This window comes from Triplophysa rosa, linkage group LG2 (genome assembly GCF_024868665.1).
Source record: "Triplophysa rosa linkage group LG2, Trosa_1v2, whole genome shotgun sequence".
NCBI classification, from domain to species: Eukaryota; Metazoa; Chordata; class Actinopteri; order Cypriniformes; family Nemacheilidae; genus Triplophysa; species Triplophysa rosa.
In genome coordinates, this window is record NC_079891.1 from 28,509,107 (window position 1) to 28,534,649 (window position 25,543).

Genomic DNA, 25,543 nt, shown 5'->3' on the forward strand with positions numbered 1-25,543 from the left:
GGAGAGACAAAATTAAAATGTTCAAAAATACATATAGACAGATTACTTTTGATGCACAGCTATAGTTAGTAGTGTTTGCTATGGCAAGCGTCACTGTTGCTATCAGTATATAACTAGCAAGAAAGCGCCCTTGCAAACGCCCACAACATCCTTGCTTTGCGGCAGAGAGTTGAGCGCAGGCAATGTAAAAAAAACGAAAATCTCATTTAATATACGATTGCAGAGGAGCTCTAATGAGAACTGAGCAAAATCATCAAAATTCCAACAGAACGCAAGTGGATTAGCAGCTTCCAGCCACGTTTTAGGCAGATTAAACATTTCAAGCGAATGCAGACATGGTAGCCTCATGTCTTTGCATCTAAAGCGCACGCCTTTGAAAATCCCTGCAATCTGATCAGATGAAAAACTTTTTCTGTCTTCGGCATCGGTGTGGGTGGCCAGACACAAGTACATGATATAAATTAGCGTTGACATTGATGGAAATAAAACAGGGGTAGAGAAGATGTAGGAGCTCAGGGGTTGTGTGTTTCTAATTGCTATTCAATCTAGAAACGATGGAGCGAGAGAGAAGAATCAACAAAACATTTCATAATGCGATCACAGAAATATGATAGTGCTTCACTTTTTCAGTGCATCACGTGGCCGTCCATGGGCAAGAATATAGATGTGAGGAATCCAAAGGCTGCAATACACTAAATGGCTTTTCAAATCTGAAAAGAGTTGAAATTAGTAAGCATCGCACACTTTTTGCTTTGTGTCTACTGAAAAGGACCGGGCATCACTCGCTGCCGACTGTCAAGTCATTCCAAAAACAACAAGCCTGCACCGAACCTAACATGTACAAACTTTCAATTGACTGCTTTCGTTTTTATGAGTTAAAGGGATAGTTCACCCAAAAATGAAAATTCTGTCATCACTTACTCACCCTCTTGTCATTTCAAACCTTAATGACTTTTTTCGGATGAACACAAAAGATATTTTGAAGAAAGCACTGGCCCCCATTCACTTCTGTTGTATGGACACAAAAACCGATGCAAGTGAATGGGAGCCAGTTAACAACATTCTTCAAAATATCTTCTTTTGTGTTCTGTGGGAGAAAGAAAGTCATACAGGTTTGAAATGACAAGAGGGTGAGTGAACGATGACAGAATTTTCATTTTTGGGTGAATCATCACTTTTTTGCCTCTAATCGCCATCTCTTTTTGATAAAATTGCAGTTTGCTTTATGTATGTGGATTGAAGTCAAATGATGTCAAACTTGTTATGCCAGAAAGATCAACTTATAAATCATTATTATAAGCTAAGATAAGAAAACGGGTTTTGAACAAAGATTTGATGTACTTGCTCAAAAACAGTAACTGATTTGTATTTATTTTGGACCAAATAAAGTTATGGATTGCAGCTTTAATGGTATTGTTTTCTAGCCCTGCCTTTGAAACTTTATCCACAAACTTTTTTTATTTAGTATGTTTATTAAGTTGTTCTCCTTGTGGAGCTTGTTGGCTGGTCCTCTTAGTTTTGGTGATTTAATGTTTACTATCCTTATGGGGACATTTGGGACAAACACACACACTCACACAAACAAAATACTGGATGTGAATTAAACAGTCCATCAAAAGAAAACTTTATAAAACTGTCTTTTGTGTGCTTAAAACAGTGGTTATATTGTGAGATATCTATGTTATGTCTCTATATGTAAATAACAAACCCGGCCTACATAAGTCCAGGTGTGTGGAAGAGCAGGAAAAAACATCTGTAAGGGTTAGCGATGAGGTGCAAAATGATCTTCAGAAACTAAAATGTTATTGTTGTTGGTACAAAAATGTAAACTAAACTGATAAGTTGGCCAGAGGGAAAAATAAGAAAATAATTTGACCCCTTGAATGCTCCTACACTTTAACGTCATCTTTCTGTTGGTCTCAGAGAAACACACAAACGCAAGCTAACAGAGAACATGTTCATGTGCAGGTATAACTCTGACGGGCATCTCATCAACATGACCTTGCCGACTGGAGAGGTCAGCAGTTTCCATGGTAACATGGAGAAAGCTGTCAAAGTGGAAGCCACCGCTTCGAACAGAGAAAACTTTATTATAACCACAAACCATTCTGCGGATAACACCGTCTACACACTTCGACAAGGTGAGAGAGTGTGTGTGTGGATATGTGTTAATCCAAATAAAAATCTAAATCTAAATTAGCAAACGTCTTTTCAACTAATGAAAATGCAACAGAAATGTATTCACAGTTTTCTCTCTCTCTGTCTGTCCAGCTCATTCTGTAAGTGTGTATGGCGTCAGAGATGACGGATCTCTGTGGGCGACGTATGCCAGTGGAATGGACGTGACTCTCAGCACTGAACCCACCGTGTCATCAGGGCTGTTGCCGGGGGCATTGTCAGGTCTGGTCCATCCCACGGTCGGAAGGTGCAACATCACATTGCCGGGGGAACCGGCTCACAGCTTGATAGAGTGGAGACAGAGACGCGAGCAGGCCAAAGGAAATCACACGGCTTATGAACGCCGACTGAGGGTAACACACACTGATGACACTTATGAATGTGTGTATGACACTGTATGTAGTATGCAGGGGTAATGTGTACATACTAGATGCAGTATAAGGAGGAACAGAAATCATGACACTCAGGAGGTCACCATTCAGAAGCCAGTTGCCGTATTGGCTGCTTTTTTTCTTTAGCTGGATCAACCTGATGTGATTTGAGCTAAAGGAGCAAGATTTATGACTTTACTTGCACATGTTATTGAAACATACTTCACACAGACAGTTTAGTGATTTCAACATTTCCCCCATTAAGATAGACAGAAGCTGTACTTGCATGACTAAAAGATCTCCATGACCTCCATGTGAACTGGTTTGCCCTAAAGGGACTTTGCTGTAGTGCAAAAAAGTAAAAACAGACTACCCCCCAACCCTACAGTACACTACACTCTCTGATCTGTGCCCTATGTACTTTACCATACCATAGACGCAGGACACTGCATCCTACATCTCACACAGTGTTAGAACTCCATAGATTTGTTTTTCTTTTTGTATCCATTCTTCTCCTCTGTTTCATTTGTGGCATGCTTTACTGGAACTACAAATAACAGCACAATTGCATTGGCAGAGCTGCTGAAGGGCATCTGCAGACAAAGGATGTTGTGAAGATCACAGCACAATAAATAATTAAGAGATGAGAAGAACATCATAATGAATAAGAAAAACAATATCAGGGCTGAACAATAAGGATTGTTTTTCGCCGGCCACAATAGATTTCTACTTGCCCTTCAAATAGCTGGATTTAGCAACATATTTTGATTTTGTTTTTTGTTATGTACCATATTTGTATGTGTGCCTGTGGTCCTAGTAAACCATATGTTGTGTTATATCAGTCATTTTTGACCTTATGGGGACATTTTTTTCTTGAAGATGTAAAAATGCAGAAAGTGACCGGCAGTTATATGAAGTAAACAGTTTTTACAGTATAAAAGTCATTATAGAAAGTCCACATCAAACATGAGGACGTGTTTGTGTAAGTATACAGTACATAGGGAACTTTTTTTACTAGTCCCTGTAGTCGCCAACTTCAGGAAACCGGAACGGTAGTCTGCCATAATGCCGTATATTTAAGGCCAGATTAAATTGCATTTTACTTTGTGACACTGTTTGCGTTTGCAAATATGTGATATAATCATGTTGTGCTTGTGATTTGGTTGATTCTAATTAGGTTCCTGGAATTGTTCTGGTCTCAGGGGATGTGTAGATGTTAGTACAATTAATTGTCAAGCTCAGGACCGGCTCAGTCAGGGGTCTGTTTGCTTTGCTCTACTCTTCTCTTTGCAAGGTTTTATAATGATATAGGGATCGCCGAATGAATGTTCATTGGCCTAATTCTGCCGTGCACACATTGTTCGCGGCGTTCCCATTTGCTTGTAAGATATTTTTTACCGAATATTGCATGCAAGGTCTCAGTTGGATGTTTCTCCCATTTGCCTAATATGTGATTTGTTAGTGGACGCCACACCTCGCAGCCGTAAAGGGCAGCTGGCTCAATTAGTGATTCTAATATATTCAGCCAAATTCTAACAGGCGTCACTACAGGACATTATATTTTTATGGCACTGGAAGCTTATATCGGGTCCAGACTCTGCAGTAACTCGACGGCAGGAGCAGCCTATCATCTGCGTAGTGAAAAAATGTGATTTCTGAATCATGCAGAGCGAAACCAGAAATTTCAAACTGTTCAGATTCCTTGTCAATTCGCTGATGTATACGCTGAATAATGCCGGCCGTAACAGCAACCCTGTCTCCCTCTGCGCCCCCGAGAAAGAAATTTTGTTCTTTTATTGCCAATTTTATTGCACGCGTGCTTTCTGTGTACACAGATATAATAAGATCATAAGTTTTACCTTCTTTCATGCCCCCTTCTCTCTTGCTCAGGCTCACAACAGGAACGTGTTGTCTATAGACTACAGTCAGGAAAGTCGAGTGGGGAAGATATATGACGACCATCGGAAGTTCACCTTGCGTGTGCAGTACGATGACCAGGGCAGGCCGGTGCTCTGGACACCCAGTAAATATAATCAAGTGCGAGTGTCGTATTCCAACGATGGCCTGGTCACCGGCATACAGAGAGGCAACTGGACCGAGCGCAGAGATTACGATAATGGACGCATCATCACCCGCACCTGGGCCAATGGGAAGATCTGGAGCTACACCTTTCTGGAGAAGGTTTATTTAAAGTTTTTGTAGTATATTTATAGTTGTATAAATAAGTGCTGTCAAATCGATTAATGCAGTTAATCGATTCCTAAATAAATGTTTGGGTTTATGTAATATATGTGTGTAGCGTGTATGTTTAAATGTATATCGTTGACAAATATACTGTATGTGTCCCATGATGTCACATAGCAAAAATTGTATAAAGCAAACTGTTAATATTATTTTATATTATTTATAATATAGAATAGCATAAGACAGATTTATCTTCATTGTTAGTTTTTTTCCCAAATTTTTGCGGTCACCATTGGACACATTTACTGTGTGTCAACTACCATATATAAGTGCACACACATACATGTGTATATATAACAAACGTTTACATAAATATATATATACATTTATATTTAAATTAGGGCTGTCAATAGATTAAACATTTTAATTGTGATTAATCGCACCCTTTTCGTGCGATTAACTGTGATTATGCACACGTATGTGATTATGCACACGTATAGTGAAATTAAACATACACTATTTTGTTTAACATGTTTATATTAGTTCTGTCAATTGATTAAAAAAATCTCAACTAATCACACACAGCTTTTATGTTTTTAAATATACTTTTACATTCTAATAATTTCACATTTTATCTCCAAATTAATGTGGAAACAACACATACAATAAAACAAATATAGAATTTTTTTTCTACTAATCAAACCCATTATAATAAGTGTGCCCTTCTGTCTAACAGGTAGGAAATATACAGAAAATAAATAAAGTTCTCAAACACTTTACAGTCTTTACTGCTAAATACATGAAATACAGAAGAATCCTCATTAAAACTACAAAATCACATTGAATTTGTTCACACATTTGTTCTTTGATTAACATTAGTGACAGGAGTCACAGCAGCACGTTTAAGACCGCGCCGCGGCCCCTTTAAGAGCTGCCGCTCTAAGCAGGTCTAATGCACTTCCTATTTTCACTACTTTTTGCATTCATTTAAGACTTTATTTAACTGGTTGAAGACTGTGCTTGCAAAAATACTAGACAAAATGTGCTTTCTGGCATAATCTTGTGTGTTTTTGTAAGAAAGAGAAGTTAATACTGGTGCGCTGTCTGACAGATTCTGACGCAGCCTTTAGCCCATGTGTACACCAGACAGGACTGCTGTCGTGTTGCGTTGAGCCGTGTTCCACAGCCAGAAGCTGTCAATCTATACTGGACCCGTCAATACAACCATTTCAAATCGCGGCTAAATAGTTTAAAGGTCTTTATATGAATAAAAGCGTGATTATATAATGTAACGCTACACAATGATGACAGAAAAAACGGATGTTGCGTTAATGGCGTTAAATATTTTTAACGCGTTAATCTGAAAAAAATTATCGAATGCGTTAACGCGTTAACGTTGACAGCCCTAATTTAAATATAATATAACATATTTGTGTATAAATATGTATAAATGAAATGTTAATATAAATTACTCATTTTTTTGTAAATATATATGTTTGTGTATTTATATATGCATATACAGTAAATAAACATTTTACACACACATATTATTGTCATGATTCTGCCTCATCATGTCATGTCCTTCTTGGTCTTGTGGCAGGATCATGGCAGAGCCTCATGTTTTGTGTGGAGAGAGGCATGTTAGTGTTGGTTCTAACATAGCATGCGCTCTCTCCGGTCTCGCCTATGGCCCCGCCCCTCTCGTTTCCTCGTTTAGCTTTCCTTCAGTGTTTCATTCCCAACACCTGTCCCTTGTTAATTATCCTTTGTTATCCTTTGTTTGCTGTCCTGTGCTTGTTCGTTATACAACTTCACATTGTACTTTGTACGATTGACTACGTTGCAACCTTTGCATGTATGCTCGTGTCTTTGTAAACCTTACCTCGTCTTGTTGGATTTCCTTCTTGTTGGATTTCCTTGCCCGCATGTCTCTATGTCGTTTGTATTATTCTAATCCTGTTCCTGTCATTTTAGAGTAAGTCCTGTTTTCTTATTTTGCCCCCTCGTGGGAAGTGTTTGTTCGTGTTTTGTTATAGTTTTTCCCCATTGTGGGTCTTTTGTTTATCTTATTAAAGTTTCGTGTTCTGCATCGCTGCCTGCACTTCTTCCACCATACCGTGACAGTACCGTGACAATTATATACAATAATGTAAACAATTATTATTATTATAAACAATAATATAAATAATACAAACACAAATATTTATTTTTGACAGCATTAATATAAATGTTAATTCTTGCTTTGATTTAAGTGGATTTTGAGGATTTAATGGCTTTTTCTGTAGTTTTTACTGTAAAAAATAATCTGTTACAGTCATGAGAATGTAATGAGAATTACCCTGAGAATAATTACAAATAAAACCACATCATGATACACTAAGTGAAACCCAGACACATTTTCTTGATGAGATTTCTGGGAAAAATGTGCCTACTTGTAATTAAAGTAATATCACAATGCAAAAAAATCTTAATGATCATAAAAATTGGGTACTTTTTTAAGCAGTACATCTTTTTCAGTTTGCCTACAGCTGAACATTACAGTCTCTAAACCATCTTTCTGTTGGTTTTTTATTACCTCTTTCTTCTCTCAGTCTGTGCAGCTGTTGTTACACAGTCAGCGTCGCTACACGTTTGAGTACGATCAGACAGACTGCCTGCTGTCTGTCACCCTCCCCAGCATGGTGAGACACAGCCTTCAGACCTCTCTGTCTGTAGGCTACTACCGGAACACCTACACGCCGCCCGACTCGCCCACCTCCAGCTTCACGCAGGATTATGCCCACGATGGGCGTCTGCTGCAGAGTCTGTACCTGGGCACGGGAAGGCGTGTGATCTACAAATACAGTCGAGTGGCCCGGCTGGCTGAGATCCTGTATGACTCAACACTCATTACTTTCACCTATGATGAGGCAACAGGTGCTGTGAAAACCATTCACCTGATGCACGAAGGATTCGTCTGCACCATTCGCTACAGACAGACAGGTACAGAGCAACAGATCGACAGCTTTTTCACACAAACACAGACATACATTAGCAGTATGGGTGGGGGACATGAGTCTTATGTCACAGTATTAGTCCTATGAGTTTCCGACTTTTTATATATAGAATTTAATTTTAGTAATGGTTGATATGATGATGATGGTTATTTAAGTGACAGTTTACAGAAAAAGTAAAACAAAGCTTTCAAAGCTCTGTATTTTGTTCATTTTTGGATAATTCACAGAATTAAATATTTCTGGAAAATATTTTTTTATTTAGGCTAATGCAAACCTAAATATGTTCTTTCAGGTTTGGGCCAAAAAAATCCCCTTTCTGTGAAGTAGTCATAACCATAAAAATGATCAAAACAATTAATTAGGGCTGGGCTAGTTAACACGTTATTATTACGTATGAATTAATTAACGCCGACAATTATTTTATTATGCATTAACGCAGTTTTTAAGTATTATTTTATTTCGAAAGTCCACTCACTGCCTCTGAAACATATAGACAAACCATGGGTCACAGAAGGGTTGGGATGTTTATTTGGTACTGGTTTGGGATAGGCGTCATCACGCGTCTCAACCAATGAGAGCATTTGGGGTTGGCCTAAGACTGCTGAAGCACGCACATGAACGAAGAACACCAGAACTGAGTGGAGAAAGGTACCGAACTCTTACATGGACATTTAGTTTTAAATCTCCTAGACTGCGAACAAATGGTCGCATTTTACGAACATTTTTCCTGACGGTGCGACTGCCAAACTGATCAATATATAATTTTTGCGCGTTATAAATTTAATGCGCAGAAATGTTATATTGCGCAAGCAGCGCATCCATTAACGCCATTTCGTCTCCCCTCCTTTAGCCATGCGCTTATCTATCAGTGCCCTCGCCCCACAAAGACGTATGCGCGGGTGTAAGAGGCTTCTTTAATGCTATTGATGATGAAGCGAGAGGACCGACAGAGCGGAACTAAAATAAATATGTTTTGCCTGCAGAATACGAACATTTCCCCGGCTAAGGTACAAAACAGCAACAATAACAAATTGTGTTGCGTGTATTGTGTGCATTATAAACCTAGTGCTGAAAACATGTTTAAACATGCGCACCCAGAGAGTCAGAGCGCAAACTACTAAACTTAGTTGTCTTTCACGTCTTCTTACTCTGAAACGGACACATAAACACAAAATTACATCCAAATTCCCATATTAGCAAGGATACATGTAAAAGTAGTCCGTTTCATGAACGTTAACAGCTGGGAAACAAAACGGAAGCGTCACAGTACATTAGATCTGTATAGAGCGCTCTTAAACGGGCTGCAGCATAATAAAGTTCACTGTTTATAATGTTAAACAAACAACAAAGGACGGGCCCAAAACACTCACTCATATTAAAGGAATTGTTCTCCTTAAATGAATTAAGATAAAGAAAAAAGGAGTGTACAATAATTTAGTTGTTAAAGATGTGCTTTAAATACACTTTAAACACAGTACACTTTACACTTTGTGTTGAAAGAGAGTTTATGTATAAGCAATAAAATGAATAATCATTATAACTTGTTTTTCTATATCAAACTAGACAATACGTTAATGCCCTGGCAGTGGCAGATAGCTTTGGTTTTATATTTAATTTGATTACGTTTAAGTCGAGATTTACAAGAAATATTTTAAGTTAAAATTGTTGACTGCTACTATGTAAAGAAAATACTGTTGTAAAAAAGCACATTATTTATTTAAAGTGTTTGCAAACCAAATCTTATTGCGCTTTTGTTCATATAGCAGTACTTTTAAAATAAAAGTGCACAATACACTACTTTTGAATTCATTATTGAATTTTACGCTTAACAATGCGATCAGTCGCATCAATTAAAAATTTTAATCGTTGCCCAGCACTATAAATCATAGCTTATATGACAGATTTCAAGACTAAAGAACTAAACTTTTTTTACATACTGAAATCAATTACTTCATTAATGAATACTGAAATCAATTATTTTATTGATAAATACTGAAAATGTATGATTTTTTTGATAAATACCTAAATTAATGATTTTTTGATAAATACTGAAATTACTGTTTTTATAAATACTGAAATGAATGTTTTTTTTAATAAATGCTGACATTTATGATTTTATTGATAAATTCTGAAATTACTGCTTTAATTGATGAATACTGTAATTAATGATTTTTTGATAAAATACTGAAATCAATGATTTTATTGACATTACGTTTTATTATTTTGCAAAAAAAAACGAAGTTGGCCTCCTAAACTTTGATTTCAATATTTGACATGGCCAATAGTAAAGATTTTAATATTATTTTGTTCTTTGCATTATGTTGGATTTAAAAAATTGTAAATATTTTCACAGACAGGGTCACAAATACTTCACATTCTATAACACCCCAGCAAAAGTAAAATAAATGTTTTTCTACAAAATACTTGAATCAGTCAGCAGAGAGGCTGGCAGAATGTTTGTACCTTCACACAGACAAACAGGTGAGATGATAAAACCATCAGACAGAGAGACAGGTAGGGCATGTAAGCAGTTGGACAGAGAAACTGGTTACTTGGTTGTACTCTTACACCAAGAAACATACAAGTTGACATTTAATCTTCCTTTTGTCACTTCCCTCGCTTTCCCTCCTACTCGGCTGATGTAAAAGCCCCTTGAATCACAATCAGCGGGGAGTTCATCCTATCTCGCACTCTGGCAAAGCTGACTCGTGTTTTACCTCACCTTTGTGTGACTCGCTGCTCTGCTGCTAAATTCTCTCCTTGTCTTGTTTATTTTCATTTTCCATCTCTCTCTCTTGGTTTAAGGTCCTCTGGTGAGCAGACAAATATATCGCTTCAGCGAGGAAGGATTGGTTAACGCTCGCTTCGACTACAGCTATAACAACTTCAGAGTCACCAGCATGCAAGCTATGATCAACGAAACGCCGCTGCCCATCGACCTCTACCGCTACGTGGACGTGTCGGGACGCATCGAGCAGTTTGGGAAATTCAGCGTCATCAATTATGATCTCAACCAGGTTATCACTACTCATGCCATGAAACACACAAAGATCTTCAACCCTAATGGACAGGTGATCGAAGTTCAGTACGAGATTCTGAAAGCCATCGCTTACTGGATGACGCTGCAGTATGACAGTATGGGACGTGTCACCAACTGCGATATTCGAATTGGCCAGGACAACAACATCACAAGGTACGCATATGAGTATGACGCAGACGGACAGTTGCAAACGGTCGCCATAAATGACCGGCCACAGTGGCGCTACAGTTACGACCTCAACGGAAACATAAACTTGTTGAGTCACGGTAACAGCGCACGCTTGACACCGCTACGCTACGATCTACGCGACCGTATAACACGCCTTGGAGAGATCCAATACCGGACCGATGAGGATGGATTCTTGCGTCTCCGTGGCAATCTGCTCTTTGATTACGGTTCAAATGGACTGCTTTTGGGCGCCTATGACCGAGACAGCGGACAGAAGGTTTGGTATCGCTACGACGGGCTCGGGAGGAGAGTCGCGAGCCACACTAGCGACGGGGCACAGCTGCAGTTTTTCTACGCTGATCTGATGGAACCAACGCGAGTGACGCATTTGTACAACCACAGCAGCTCAGAGATCACTTCCCTCTATTACGACCTTCAGGGTCACCTCATCGCCATGGAGATGAGCAGCGGAGAGGAATTCTACATAGCCTGTGACAACGCCGGAACACCTCTAGCGGTTTTCAGCAGTCGGGGTCACGTGGTGAAAGAACTGTGGTACACGCCGTACGGAGATGTTTACAGAGATTCAAACCCCACGTTTCCTATCGTCTTCGGGTTTCAAGGTGGTCTCTATGACTCTTTCACACGGTTGGTGCACATCGGTCGCCGCGACTATGATGTGGTGGCCGGAAGATGGACGACGCCCAATCACGAATTGTGGGCGGAGCTGAGTGTAAATCCCAAGCCGTTTAATTTGTACGCATTTAAGAACAACTATCCGGTGGGAGACCTACAGGATGTGACCAAGTTTACAACAGGTAAGAGTGAGGTTTTGAGTAAGTTTAGTGTCTTAAAGGGTTCTGTCAACTATTCACCCTCATGTTGTTCAGTCTACATGTCTAAATCCTCATCCCAGGCCACATAATAATAAAGTGTCCATTTTGAATCCACTTGGTTGGTAGACAGCATCAGAAACGAACACTTTATCCCCTCTGGAATTGTTTTAAGGGGGCATTTTTACTTAAAAAAGCTGTTTGAATCTAACTATAAAAACTTTTTAAACTTGCTTTGTCCAGTGGAGTGAGTTGTACGTGTACTGTACTTGGTCTAGAATAAGAAACAGGGACTGTTTGACAGTGAGGTGAAACCATCGTCATGCTTTGGGTTTTATGAGCTGTGTTTGTGTAGGGAACTGAAATGTTGAAATATAGCACATGGCGGAACTGAGATTCATTAGTTATAGCCAAAGCAATGTACTGTGGACAAATTAATAGGAAAGTGTCTTGCTTTAAGTCAACATTGGTGTTAAAACGGAATCTTCATAACCTCAAGTGCCTCGGTCACGTTTATTTAATAGTGACCCTACAGCTGTTAACTATTACACCACCAGCACCGTGTTTAATGTACAAAAGTGTACAAAAGAGTACAAGTCTTCTGGTCACTGAATCCAGGCAAATTTAAGACTCCTGCTAAATACCTGACAATAGTTTCAGTGACATGGCATTCATCAGAATCAGAAATCATATGAGCAGTTCCTGTTGTTGTCTTGTACAGCTGGTAGTAAAGTTAACTATAAACTAAGAACCCATAAACTATTTTGAAGACCCCATAAACCGGCTTGATGAGTGCTGTTTTTTCCTGTGTTGATGTATTTCCTATTAAAACAGGAAGTTGGGGAAGAACATATCAACAGAATATTGCCTTTTTTATTAGTAAATAGTCTTTGTTGTGTCACAGCCGTGAACCATGTTTTGGTGGTATTATGGGGAGGTACATTCTTATTCTAGAGAACATTTGATTGGACAAACATCTGTTGTTGTGTAGAATGAATGATCAATATTTTAATATTTTCCTATATTATCTGTCAGTATATTAAATAATTGTATATATTTTTGAAAATATATTGAATAATACAAAGAAAAATATAAGCACTTAGTTTCAATATATGGAAATGTATCATTCAATATATTGCATTATATTTTCCAATATATTGTTGATTCATAAGGATTTTCACAATTTTGCGTTGTTGCAAAGCAGCCTTGCATACATTTAGACCAGTGGTTCTCAAACTGGGGGCCCCAAGATGGATCCAGGGGGGGCCACAGATTTTGTGGCATTTTATGAAATATAGAAATTTATCATACATTTTATGCAATCAAACATCAGAAAAATAAGCCGACCAACCAAAATAATAGATGTTCCAGTATTGTATAACTAAATATGTTTTTGGTTTAATTTAGATTTAGTTTAAGTTCATAAGTCTTTATTTGGGGGGGCACAAAGTGATGCACCCTACACAAAGGGGGCCTTACAACGAAAAAGTTTGAGAACCACTGATAGACAGTAGTAACTGTAGTAAAGAGATATAATAATGAAAAATAAAGGCATAGAATATATTATATTAAAATACATTACACATGCTATTATTACAATTTTTGAAACTTAACTGAAGTTTCATAAGGTTTTATTTTAACATTTACATTCATAGTTCTAGTTAGCTCTGTGTTTATCTGTAAAATTGATTGTCTGGGGATTGTAATCAGTTTCTGTGAGAAATAGATGACCGAGTTTATGGCAAATACAGTACATCAAATTTAACCTTCACAGTAGTTTATCTTTCTATGTGCAGATATCAGTAGCTGGCTGCAGCTCTTTGGGTTCCAGCTTCATAACGTGGTTCCAGGGTTTCCCAAACCAAAGGTGGAGAACACAGAGCAAACCTACGAGATGATGGCTACGCAGCTTCGCACACAGACCTGGGACACCAGCAAGGTACTTTCAAGTTTTCCACATTTCATTTTCTTTCGCATCTACAGTACTTATCGCAACAACTGAAAAACACTCATGTTTGCTATTCATAAATTCCCCCTCTCTCAGATTGTCCTTGGCATTCAGTGTGATCTTCAAAAGCATTTGAAAAACTTCATCTCATTAGATCGCCTCCCCATGACACCAGCCAACGGCAAAATTGGAGGCCAGCAGGGGCGTAGGCCTATATTCTCCGCCCTATCCTCCATTTTCGGAAAAGGCGTGAAATTCGCTATCCGTGACGGCGTGGCGGCGACCGAGATCATCGGGGTGGCAAGCGAGGACAGTCGTCGGATTGCGGCCGTTCTGAACGGCGCCGTGTACCTGAGAGGCCTTCATTTCACAGTGGGAGGGCGTGACACTCACTATTTCACCAAGGCGGGTCCACTGGAGGCAGACCTGGGCGTGGCAGGAGGTGGAGCTGGAGGCGGAGTCAGAGTATTGGAGAATGGCGTAAATGTTTCGGTGTCCCAAATCAGCGCTATGGTCGGCGGGGAAATGCGCCGTTTTGCCGACATCATGCTCCAGCAGGGGGCGCTTAGCTTTAATATTCGTTACGGAGCATCGCCGGAAGAAGAACGCACGAGGGTGTTAGAGGCAGCACGAATAAGAGCTGTGCAGGGGACGTGGCTACGGGAACAGAAGAAGGTCCTGGAAGGGGAGGGCGGAAGTTTGGTTTGGACCGAGAAAGAAAAGGATGAGCTCATCGCAGAGGGGCGTGTCTCAGGGTACGACGGGTTCTATGCTCTACCCATCGAACAACATCCCGAGCTAGCAGACAGCCCCTTCAATATTCACCTGATCAGACATGTGGAAACAGGTCGCAGGTAACAGCGGCACTTAAACACACCTCCTTACATGCCTACACACCCCTTTATTACACTCCAAGCTCCTACATATCTTCAGCTTTTTCTAGAACCCCAACCAAACGAATCGCGAAAGACTATTGCCTTTAAAAATTGACAAATGATGGTATTATTTTTAGACCTTTGTGTTTGTTTATGCACTCTTAGCCAATTTGGGTTTTAAGTTCGGTTTGGTAGACGTCTTTCTTGTTTTACAGTGGCTTAACCGTTCTTGCCAACCAGAGGGCATGGAGAACAATCCACCCATGACTTTTCTAGACACACACGCAGCCACGCCTGGCTCTCTCACTTTATCGTGTACAGTCATCGTTTGACTTTAGGGGAACATCAAGTCGAAGTAACCTGAGGGTGATTTCATTGGTTAAGTGTTTCTCGCCGAATTTTCACAGTCCGTTCGCGTTCCAGGATTTACCCGTAGACAGCTTTCAGGATCTGAACGGTTCAAATGACCTTCCAGGATCCGAACATTTCCGCAGACCTCTGGAACTGTCAACGTCAAACAGCTTTCCTGAGTCTCCCGGTTCGGTACGCACCAGTCTGCCTCTGTGTCTCTGACTTTGCTGTAACGAAACTGAACTCCTGGGAGAGATTCGCAGTGTTTGGGAGTCTTGGCAAGAGCTCACCGCCATCTTGTGTTGTTTATGCTTAATCAGTGTTAAAGAAGCTGAGAGAATTAGGCCGTTCGACGCCGCTGCTGTGGAAACAGATTCGTTCTTTTTGCTAAAACTGTACAGTTACCTTTTTTCAAATGTAGAAAAAAATCTTATGTATGTGGAAATTGTGCCTTCCTGGTCTGCTAGAAACGATCACATGAAATGGGCTTAGACATATCGTACATACTCGACCTGTGTTTCTGTATTAGTCACTTGCCTTAGGTTCATGCAACTATCTATTTTGATTTTATTTATTGTTTTTCGGTGGGTGGGGATCGGCTAGCAGGAGCCAAAAACGTGAATGCTAATGTGCGAAGTGAATTCTTGTAAACATACTCCAGGATACAAACACACAATGACATAAACATGTCCCAGTTTACAGTCAATATGCTGCTCCTGTTGTTTATTTATTCTCATGTGATTTATCGTTTGTTTTGCTGAAACCCACATCATGCCATTTGGTTTCACAATGAGTGTCAAAGCTAGCAAGTTTTGGATTCGTTTTCCAGTACGTTGAGAGGTCATTTTCCCGGTTTCTGATCCCTGTTGAAACTAGCAGAAGACCTGAGGAGGAAGATGCGTAGGGAAATGAAAGGATCGCCTGCTGAAGAGCGTTATTTTTGTGTTAGTCTTGGAGTTGGGTCTTTTCCAAATCTATTAAAAGTCTGCAGCACTGTGGGTAGACGTTCTGTGTGTAGGACACTCGATATGGACTTCTGTATATCATTAATGGACTACTGTAGACTGTTTATAGATAATGGACTATTTATACATGAAACTCAAGAGAATTAGGACTAAATGTATTTTCTTGTGAATTCTGTGGATATGCTGTACCATCAAGCTTTGTAACCTTAATATGAGATATATATTTGCACTGAAAAGAGGTAAATGCATTAGACTGAATTTTTAGGACGTGCAAATATTTAACGGATTTGCGTGAGAGGTGCTCCCAAGGCACAATATGTTTCAGACGTTTTGCAAATGATCAATACAAGTACGATTACGTTGCACGAAGAAAAAAAAATGTGGTGGGAAATACTTGTTTTTTTCTCTTAGTTTGCATCTTTGTCATAATCACCATCATTGATGAACTGACAAAGTAACGTTTGGTTAATGATCAAATTCTCTCACAAAAGTACTAAAGAAGTTCAATGTCCTCACTTTGGCCAAACACGTTCCTGTGGTGTATATTTGGCTGATGGGCTTTATGTACACAGATTAATGCCGTTTGTAAAACATGCCTATTTAAAAACAAAGTAATTTGGGCTGTGGCCTTTTTATGAATAAAAATGCAAATGTAACCTGTTCGTCTTTGTTTCTGCATGTGTGTTTGTCGTGTCAGAGTTAGTTTTGATTCAGACATAAACTGATTCTGCAGTATGTCATTTTAAAGGATCATAATGATTTAAAAAGCTAATTCTCTCTTCTGTTTGAGATTTTACTTTTAGGGATCAGCTAGCAGAAGACAAATATGTGAATGTTAATATCTAACATAGTTCAGGACAAACACACAATGATATTTCACAAATCATATGCTGCTCCTCTTGTTTTATTTTCATTGGACTTACCTTTTCTGTTAGTCCAATGTTCAGTCTGTTAAACTGAAAAAAAAACAGGCCAGACGTGTACGTGTCTTGTTAATCTCTGAATTTCATCACACACAATTCAAATCAAAGTTAATTGTGTTTAATGTTTATGTTTAATATTAGCGCTAAATGAAACGCATCTTAAAACACTTTAACAGAATAGTTTAGTTTTAATCTCAAGAAGAAGCTTTACAACCGACATCAGAAGAAACTGTTGATATTTTGTAAAGAGGAAACAAGCTTTCGTGAGTTCCCAAACAAAACCCGAAGAGTAATGAGGGTTAGAAATGAACCAGGACTCCAGGCAAAGTCATGTGTACTGTTTAGTGGTTTAGATGGAAAAAATAAAAAAGTTCACAAAGGCCATATAGTTGTTTTATTTACAAAAATATACAACAAATAACATGGTGTGTTTTGAGGTGTTTATCTTTGTGTTATTGTTGATGTTTTGGTTTATTCACAGGATAGAGAAGCGGAACGCTGATTCCTTGGTCCGGGATCTTGAAAGCAGAAATAAGATTACTGACTTTTCTAAAGAATCTTTCTTTTGTCCCAGGAGCTGTCTGGAAAAAATGAAAAACTGATCAAAGATTATGCATTTATAAAAAAAGGTTTTTGGACCATAAGGAGCTGAGATGATGGCGTATTTTTGTAGGCAAAACCCAGAAGCGAGTTAGCATTTTAGGACTTCCGGTTCCATTGCTCCATAGTCTATGGGGTATTTTTATGGGTTTTTGGTAAATCGCCCGAAATAAGGTCTGTGGTAAACAAAACCTCTAAATATTTTCACGTTTTATCCTATGACATAAACACACCAATTATAACCCGCTTGTGATTTTTTAAAGCTTCCATGACACTTCAGTCTCAACGTTTTCAAATAGGAGATTACCTAGACATCGCCATTACTCCACCTAACCGTGGGCCTCCACTCCAAGTACCTATGAGACCCTACTGAGACAGATTGGCCTTCCTTAAAACACGCAGATGGTGTTGACTTGTCAGGGGTACTGGATGTTGCTGCTTCAGATCTACATTCCTGCATAGTTTAGTTTGAGCCTGTATTTTTTGGTGACCTCAAACATCTTGCTTAACTTTAAGTTAATACTAGACTCTGCGATACATGTCTAGCAGCAAGATCGAGTACCCTTGTGAGTGAATATTGCTTTTTGGAAGTTTGGAACACAAAAATGGAACACATTTTTTATAAAATATAGGGAAGAGTTGCCAGAGGCTTGGTGGTGGTGACGTTGATATCGAGCGACCTGTTTATAGCATCGTTTTAGCTTTTTACTTCTGCCGATTGTATTTCAGCTTCGAAAGTAACAAATGTGCTAATTTGTAAAGATGATCTTGATAGACAAAATGTGTAAACATCATAAATAGGGCTGGGTATCGATTCTGATGTTCCGATGATTGATTGACAAGCTTTCGATTCGAGTCAATGATTATAGATTTAATACAAATCCTATAGATATTTCTAAAAAAGATAAGTAAATATCACTTTACAATGGTGAATGAAAAAATGAAATGAAGAGCCACAAACCTGTATATTAAACTTTAAACACACTTGGGTATATTGAAACAGAACAGGTTATTTTACATTTAAGATACAGTATAACAAACTAAATTAGCTGTAAAGTGTGGCTGCAATCATATGAACCGCTGCCTTTTATGTGAAGGTGATGTTAAATTCGACGACACACCCGCATCCGCCATGTTAATTAAGCAATGAATGAACATGCTCCCCGTTGTAAAAAGAAAAGTGACACCTAGTGGATAGTATTAGCAATAACATTCACGTTAATGAATGTTCAGTGCTTGCGGAAATATGAAAGAAAAAAAATCGATTCACAGCTTTTGAGAATCGATATTGAATCGACCCAGCCCTAATCATAAACCTTTGTTAATCACAGAGCTTACTTTTTCGCGATCTTCCAAAAGTCTATAGGAAAAAATGCATGGGGTGCTTCTCAATTCTTATTTGTGCATCCTCGTTTCCTTTCCTCACGTCTTAGCTCCACCCCTTCAGGATGCGAGGGAAGGGAACAAGGAAAAGAAGCGAGGACGGCGGAATTAAAAAGTGAAATGGCATATCCTCGCTCCCTTTAGCGTCACTTCAAAGCGACGTCAATTAATGATGACTGTACACATTGCACATTGAAAATATAAAAAATAAAGTTAAAAACATACTTTAGGCAGATTTCATAATCACCACTATAATAAAATAAGTTAAAAACATGCATAAAAGTGGTCAGAAATTTATATAAGGTTTATCAAATATATGTTATACATAAATATTAACTCTATTAATATATTAACTTCATGAATATTAACTATACTGTCTGAAATAGATATACATTTACCAAAAAAAAGCGTAATTATCACATTTATGCATGTTTGAGTATCATCTAAAGATGTGACGATGTGCAGGGGGAGGAGAATAATACGCGCGTCACGTTTAGTGGATAAAACACTTCCGCAAAGGAAACGTGTGTATCCTCGCTCATGACTCCTCAGAAAGCCCCCTCTCTCCTCGCCTCTAGTGCAATTAGAGAATTGAGACTCCTTAAAGATGGCTGTGCTCGATCGGTTTCCGGGTCATAGGATGGAGGAGCGAGGAAACGAGGAGGCATATTGAGAAGCACCCATGGGCTTTCGGTCGAGGGAACCAGAGCTTACTTCCGGGTTAGCCTACACAAATACGTCATCTCTGAGCCTCCCCATTACTATGCATTAAAAAACAAATGTTACTACACAATGCAAAGACTTGGAAGTGACGAAACATTGTAATGAGGGAGTGTTTATTAAGTCTGTTTTATACACTGCAATTTATTAACAGTTCAGCTGTTTTAAAACTTTCCCTTCAAATGGATTGTTATACCTGGAGGAAGGAGAACATTAATAGTTTCTTGGTTTCAGTAAATCCTCATTTGCATTTAGGAGATCTAAAACTATTTGAAGACTGGTTTTTCATGCCATGGCTTTAAAATGACTTCAGTGTAAAACAGTTTGGGTAAAGTTTCAGCATGAACCAATTGAAAATGTTTATTAGCATCTGATCAACATTGATAACAGCAGATCAGAGCTGTGTTGCACAGTTCACCACTTCCTTGTAGCGTTTGAAACCTAAAAGTGCAATATTGAAATACAGCAAAAGTTGCGGCTTTCTAGCTGATCTGATGTGTGGTGAGTGACAATAAATACAGACCACTATGCACACTTAAACACAGTGACCACAAACAGAAAAAATAACACACGACCATATCTTGTTATGTGCAGTTTTGCACTATAGCAGCATTAAACTGCTGAGAAAAGGTCACGGAAAACCACTTGTACATTTTTCTCAAACCTTGTCCAAAACATTCGTGCTTAAAACATGTTTGCATGCAACAATTGAGACGTGACCCTCTTGCTTTGACTTAATACTATTAGACCAACAGTAGCTGATTGTACAGTAACAATGTTGCATCTTGTAAGTTATTGTAGGATCACATAAATGTTTACATTTAATTCCACATTCAATAGACGTTTATTTCATGTCTACATTACTGTACATGTACTATAACAATGAGGTATCTCCGCTCACCGCGGTAAAGTTAGTTTGACGTTGGACATTCATTAGACATTCGGTTTCATACAATTAAGCTCTTTGCGCCTGTTATGTTTCGAGCCCAAACTAACTCAGATAGACATAAATATATGCCCTTTACGTTGCACAAGGCTTAATTTCTAGAAAAAAACGATATATAAATGACATTAATCTATAAAACCAGTACTAAAATGTTCAGAAAAACATGCCTGTTATTGCACAAGGCTCCGGTTTTTGGAATTAGCATTTTATGTATTTTATAATAATTGTACAACTTTTAATGTATGTAATTACATAAATCCATTAAACGACAACAGCATTTGAGATAAAGGTATCAAACCAACTGTAACATATTCAGAGCATTATTCCCTATGATGCACAAGGCTTGTTTTTCTGATTATTAAACAGATTTTTTTATATACAGTATACTGATTCCTTATTTTTGATATGTTTAACACACTGTACCTATTTAAATTCATTAAACTCTTGACACCGTTTCAGATAAAGGTATCAAACCAACTGTAACATATTCAGAGCATTATTCCCTACAACCTACAACGATTTAGCTGATTTAAACCCCTCCTGAGTCTGTTCATACCTCAATTGTCCAGTAGCCGTCCTTTTGTTTGAAAACTCTGTAGGTGTACACCCATTCACCACACCTGTATATTGACATTCTCAGTTACTAAATAAAGATGTTAGTCACTGCACACAGAAACAGTGATTCTACACACAGATGTTTGAGATGTTACTCACAGCACACACGCGCAGTATGAACCCGGTAAACGTTCACTGTCTCTGATCAGATAGCTGCCGTCTCTGCCTGCCTTACTCAAGATCTCTTCTGCTCTTTTCTTACTGATGTCCCCATGATACTCTGCCAGATCCTCCATTCTGACTCTCTGTTTCTATCACTTGCACACAGACACACACACACATAGACATCACAGGAAGTGACCTCTCTGGTAAAGAAGGCTGGCTTTCACTCATCCTCAATAGAAGCTTTGGGTCAAAGTGCCTCATACATGCTGTTCCAGGATCAGCTGCAGGTGCCTTTTCTACACCTTTTCTGAGAGACATTTGTAAATGTGAAATTCACCAGTTCTGCTACTGGCGGACTATTTGAATTAAAAGTCAGCAACATGTAAGCTCTGCAATTTGCTATTAAGTAAATTATTACAAATAGTGATTTTTTAAATGTTACAAATAGCGTAAAGATAGATTAACTTGAACACTATTTTAACTTTTTAAAACTAAGGTCAGTTATTTTTAACTCAGCAATTTTAGTTAATGTTTTCAACGATAGGACTGAGAAAACACCAAATAATGTGGCAAACTACATAAACCATCAGTGGAAAATACAGTACAGTACAGTTCTGCATGGGTCTGTTCTTAGCCTTATTGTTGAGAAATGTTGCTAGGCTTATATCTAAAGGTGTATGTTTAAATTTCTGAAAGTAATTTTCGTAGACAAAATATGTAATTGTGCAAATATAAGCTTAATTACAAACTATAATTGTATTTAGTTCAAGTGAATAAAAGCTGATATGTAGGTACTCTGTTGCCCTCTCGTGGTAACATAGTAGTCTGCATGCCCACTGACTGACCAAATGTAAAATTAATATGGAGTGACCTGCAATTTAATTCAGTGACTTATGGTGTATTACAAGTGTATTACTCTTCAAATGTAATACATTAACATGTCTGTAATAAGTACTTTGTCAATCTTTTCATTTTCTTTTATTATTAGCCTATTATTACAGGATTGCCTATTATTAGCAAGGCTGTTCAAAACGACATGACTGAAAATGAAAGTAAATGTGTTGTACTTTGTAGAAAGGCTTTCGTAGCATTCCAATCCATTCACCTGAGTCCTCAGCAAATGCAGGTGTGTGAAGAACAAAAGGTAAGAGAAGCTTGCTTAGTTACTTTTTGTTGAAACAAAAAGAACGTGAAATAAAACTTACGTTATTTTCAGGCATATGTACGTTAATATTCTTTTGAATGATAAAATGTTTTCCACTGGTGCAACGGAATGATTAGAAAAGGTAACCTTTGATTTTAGACTTAGTTTAAACCTCACCCTGGTCGCAAAACTACTGCGAAATTCGATTGTGAATAAGTTAAAAGAAAACCATCAAACATACGTTTTGATTGTTCAGTGCTCATATTCCAAGGAATCAAGAAAGCAGAGTTTAGTGCTGTGTATGTTTAGTAGATGTTGATTTTTTTTTATTCGTGTTGCACTGTTGTCTTCAAACAGCAACAATGTTACTGATTTCTTTTTTGAGTGAAACCATAAATGCCCTACTGCATATAATTTGCTTGGGCAGGACCCTTAATTTTCTATTTTTCTCTAGGCCTGTATCTTTTCTATTTTGGAACAGAAGAAAGACGCTTTCGAAAATGTTAAAATGGAATTGTAAAGAATTTTGTTTCCATATCTGTTGCACCAGTTTCAGAACTTTAGAAGTTATAAGGGACTTCCCAATACGTTTGTCTATATAGCGTAGGGTACATTTGTAGATGCATACCATCTATGGCAAAGGTGAGAAATTTATTTTCCCAAGGGGCCACATGAAAAATATATCATTTCAATGTATTTATAAAGCACGATTAAACACAAATACCGTTGACCAATGTGCTGTACAAAATAAAACCCGTAACAAAATAAAACAACAACAAAGTCGCAGATAAAATTACAGAACATTAAGACAAGACAACTCCATCAACAATCATGTATTATAAGACAAATCAATATAAACGTTTTTAACCTGGAACTCGTTTATGAATCATGTCAAGGCTCTGGCAGCAGCATTCTGAACCATCTGAAGGTGATTTATGGACGATTGACTAATCACCAAATAGAGAGATTTCCAATAGTCGAGCCTTGGGGTGAAAAAAACATATTTCAAAATTTGTAAATGAAAGAAAGGACATTTTTTACCAGGGTTCGAAGCTGGTAAAAGCTTGACTTAACAACTTGGTTAACCTGCCTATCCAGCTTTAGGGCACTATCCAACACCACGCCCAGCTTTTTCACATGTGGGTTAACATAAGGTGCCAGAGCACCAAGATTTACCTTTGAAGGACAGTGCATGTCCAAGGGGGTGAACACCATAACCTCAGTTTTACTCTCATTCAACTTTAGAAAATTCAGAGACATGATTTAACATCCGAGAGGCAAGCGGCCACCTGTTCTAGACCATTCTTATTTGAAAATATCATAAGAAAATCATATAAGAAATGCAACCACCACTTATACATTTTTCTGTATCTCCCGCCTTTATGCATATCGCTGTATACAGTACATACAACTGTGAAACCAGATACGGTTCTGAAAACCAAATGTTACAATCTTAATGATACAGTTAGAAACAGTTCTCATTTGATATCCATTGCGAGCCATATTTGCAATTATCCAATAATCTTAGTTGCATTGTTAGATTACTTGAAAACTTGAAAAAAAAAGGAATGAAGCAGGTCTATTGGCCTACTATACCTGTCAACACTCCCCATTTTATTATCTCTCCCGTGAAACTCCCAATTTCTTGTTTCTTGACAATTCAAATGTTTTTCTTGACAAAAAAAAAAGAATTCTGTCTGGGGCTAGGAGTGATGCTCATGTAACTCCTGTTTTGACTTCGTTGCATTGGCTCCCGGTAAGATTCTGCATTGATTTTAAAGTTCTCCTGTTAACATGACACTGCATGGCCTGGCTCCTCAGTATTTGGCCGAGCTTTTAACACCTTATACACATACTCGTACCTTGCGTTCTTCCCAGATTGGTCTCCTAGTCTGCGTTGGTGACAGCTTTTTCAGTTTATTCCCCCAAATTGTGGAATTCGCTTCCCAGTCGACATCAGGGAAGCAAACTCATTAGGTATTTTAAATCCCGTCTTAAAACGTTTTATTTTAATTGATTTTTGGTTTGTAATCTTTGTGTTGATTTATATTGTGTTTGGTTGTGTTGTACAGCGCTTTGAGAAAGCAACTTTCAAAGGTACTTTATGAAATAAATGTATTATTATTTATTATTATTATTATTATTAAATCACACATAGCGCCTTCTCTGTGCTTATTTTTTTACAAAATTAGGCTATTTCATGTCAGCAGTCAGTGAACTGGGTATGCTGCACTGCAGACTCGCGCCATATGCTATGTTGGATCTTGGTTGTATTGCATCAAATCAGTAATTTGGCCAAAATCTTAATTCAATGATTTTGATTTAAAAACTGCCTCGGGCCCGAAATTGAAATTGCTCGGTGGGCCATAATTTGCCCACCCCTGATTTACGTAATGTTAAATTCAAGTACACAAGTTGCCAGACTTTGGTGAAGGTTATTTTATATTCAGATGAATGAACATAAAGTTGAACTTTCTCACTGACTGCTTTATGTTTTGTTTCTGTTAAGGGAAAAATGGGAGCTACAAGTAGCAGCAGTAATTTTGAAGGTATGTTTATATCACTTTTATCACTATTTTGCAATAGCAAACACTGCAAGGTATTCCTTTGTGGATTGTCATTGGACAAAACTATGTGAAATTATTTTAAAAGAGCCCACTCTGGCTGAAGTCTTAAGTTTTGGTACTGAACCTAGAAGCTTAGACGGTTAGGTTTTTTTTACAACTTTTTATATTTTAAACATTAGTCTTGTATGAGATGATAAGTGGAGGAAACTCATTTTTAACTGCGTTCTAGAAACGTAATTATTAAGTTAGCACAGTATTTTATAAATTGTTAAATGATTCTAAAAGAATCAAAGATTTAAGCATCAAATATGGCTTTTCAAACATACCGATTTAGAAAGTCATTGTCTTTTAGAAAAATAATAAACACATTGACAATAATGTTTTTAGTGTCAACATTGTCTTTGGAATTACTAATTGGCCAAATATTTGATTGTTTGTTAAATGTTTAACATTAGACACTTTCTTAACAAATAATAATTATGAAGATGATGATAAATTGACGTTCTCCTTTCTTATTTCCTTCATAGAGGATTTTCACCTTATAACCCTTGAAAGAGATCAGATAGTTATACTGGGGTCTGATGTCTCTGTACCATGTTTTCTGTCACCTGGGTCACCAAGCGGTGCCAAA

General features: G+C 38.0%; 2 protein-coding genes across 4 annotated transcripts in view; one reads left to right on the forward strand and one right to left on the reverse strand.

Moving 5' to 3' along the window:
• tenm1 (teneurin transmembrane protein 1) overlaps positions 1-16,566 on the forward strand; it is a 147,319-nt gene extending 130,753 nt beyond the window's left edge. For both annotated transcript variants that reach the window (XM_057352507.1, XM_057352516.1), the window contains exons 26-33: positions 1,969-2,141; positions 2,272-2,531; positions 4,440-4,730; positions 7,325-7,715; positions 10,535-11,755; positions 13,567-13,709; positions 13,815-14,572; positions 14,809-16,566. In XM_057352507.1, coding sequence (XP_057208490.1) covers positions 1,969-2,141; positions 2,272-2,531; positions 4,440-4,730; positions 7,325-7,715; positions 10,535-11,755; positions 13,567-13,709; positions 13,815-14,572; positions 14,809-14,860 — 3,289 coding nt within the window. In that variant the 3' untranslated portion in view covers positions 14,861-16,566. The remainder of the gene's footprint in view (positions 1-1,968; positions 2,142-2,271; positions 2,532-4,439; positions 4,731-7,324; positions 7,716-10,534; positions 11,756-13,566; positions 13,710-13,814; positions 14,573-14,808) is intronic.
• Positions 15,636-21,354, reverse strand: sh2d1aa (SH2 domain containing 1A duplicate a). Of its 2 annotated transcripts, none has more exons than XM_057352530.1 (3): positions 21,196-21,354; positions 21,038-21,101; positions 15,636-17,413 (listed from the first exon to the last, which is right to left on the reverse strand). In XM_057352530.1, the coding sequence occupies exons 1-3, from the start codon at positions 21,330-21,332 to the stop codon at positions 17,285-17,287; spliced, it is 330 nt and encodes a 109-aa protein (XP_057208513.1). In that variant the 5' UTR covers positions 21,333-21,354; the 3' UTR covers positions 15,636-17,284. The 2 variants fall into 2 exon arrangements, with proteins under 2 accessions (XP_057208513.1, XP_057208520.1); XM_057352537.1 differs by having other exon boundaries at positions 17,296-17,409.
• Positions 21,355-25,543: the final 4,189 nt, after the last annotated feature.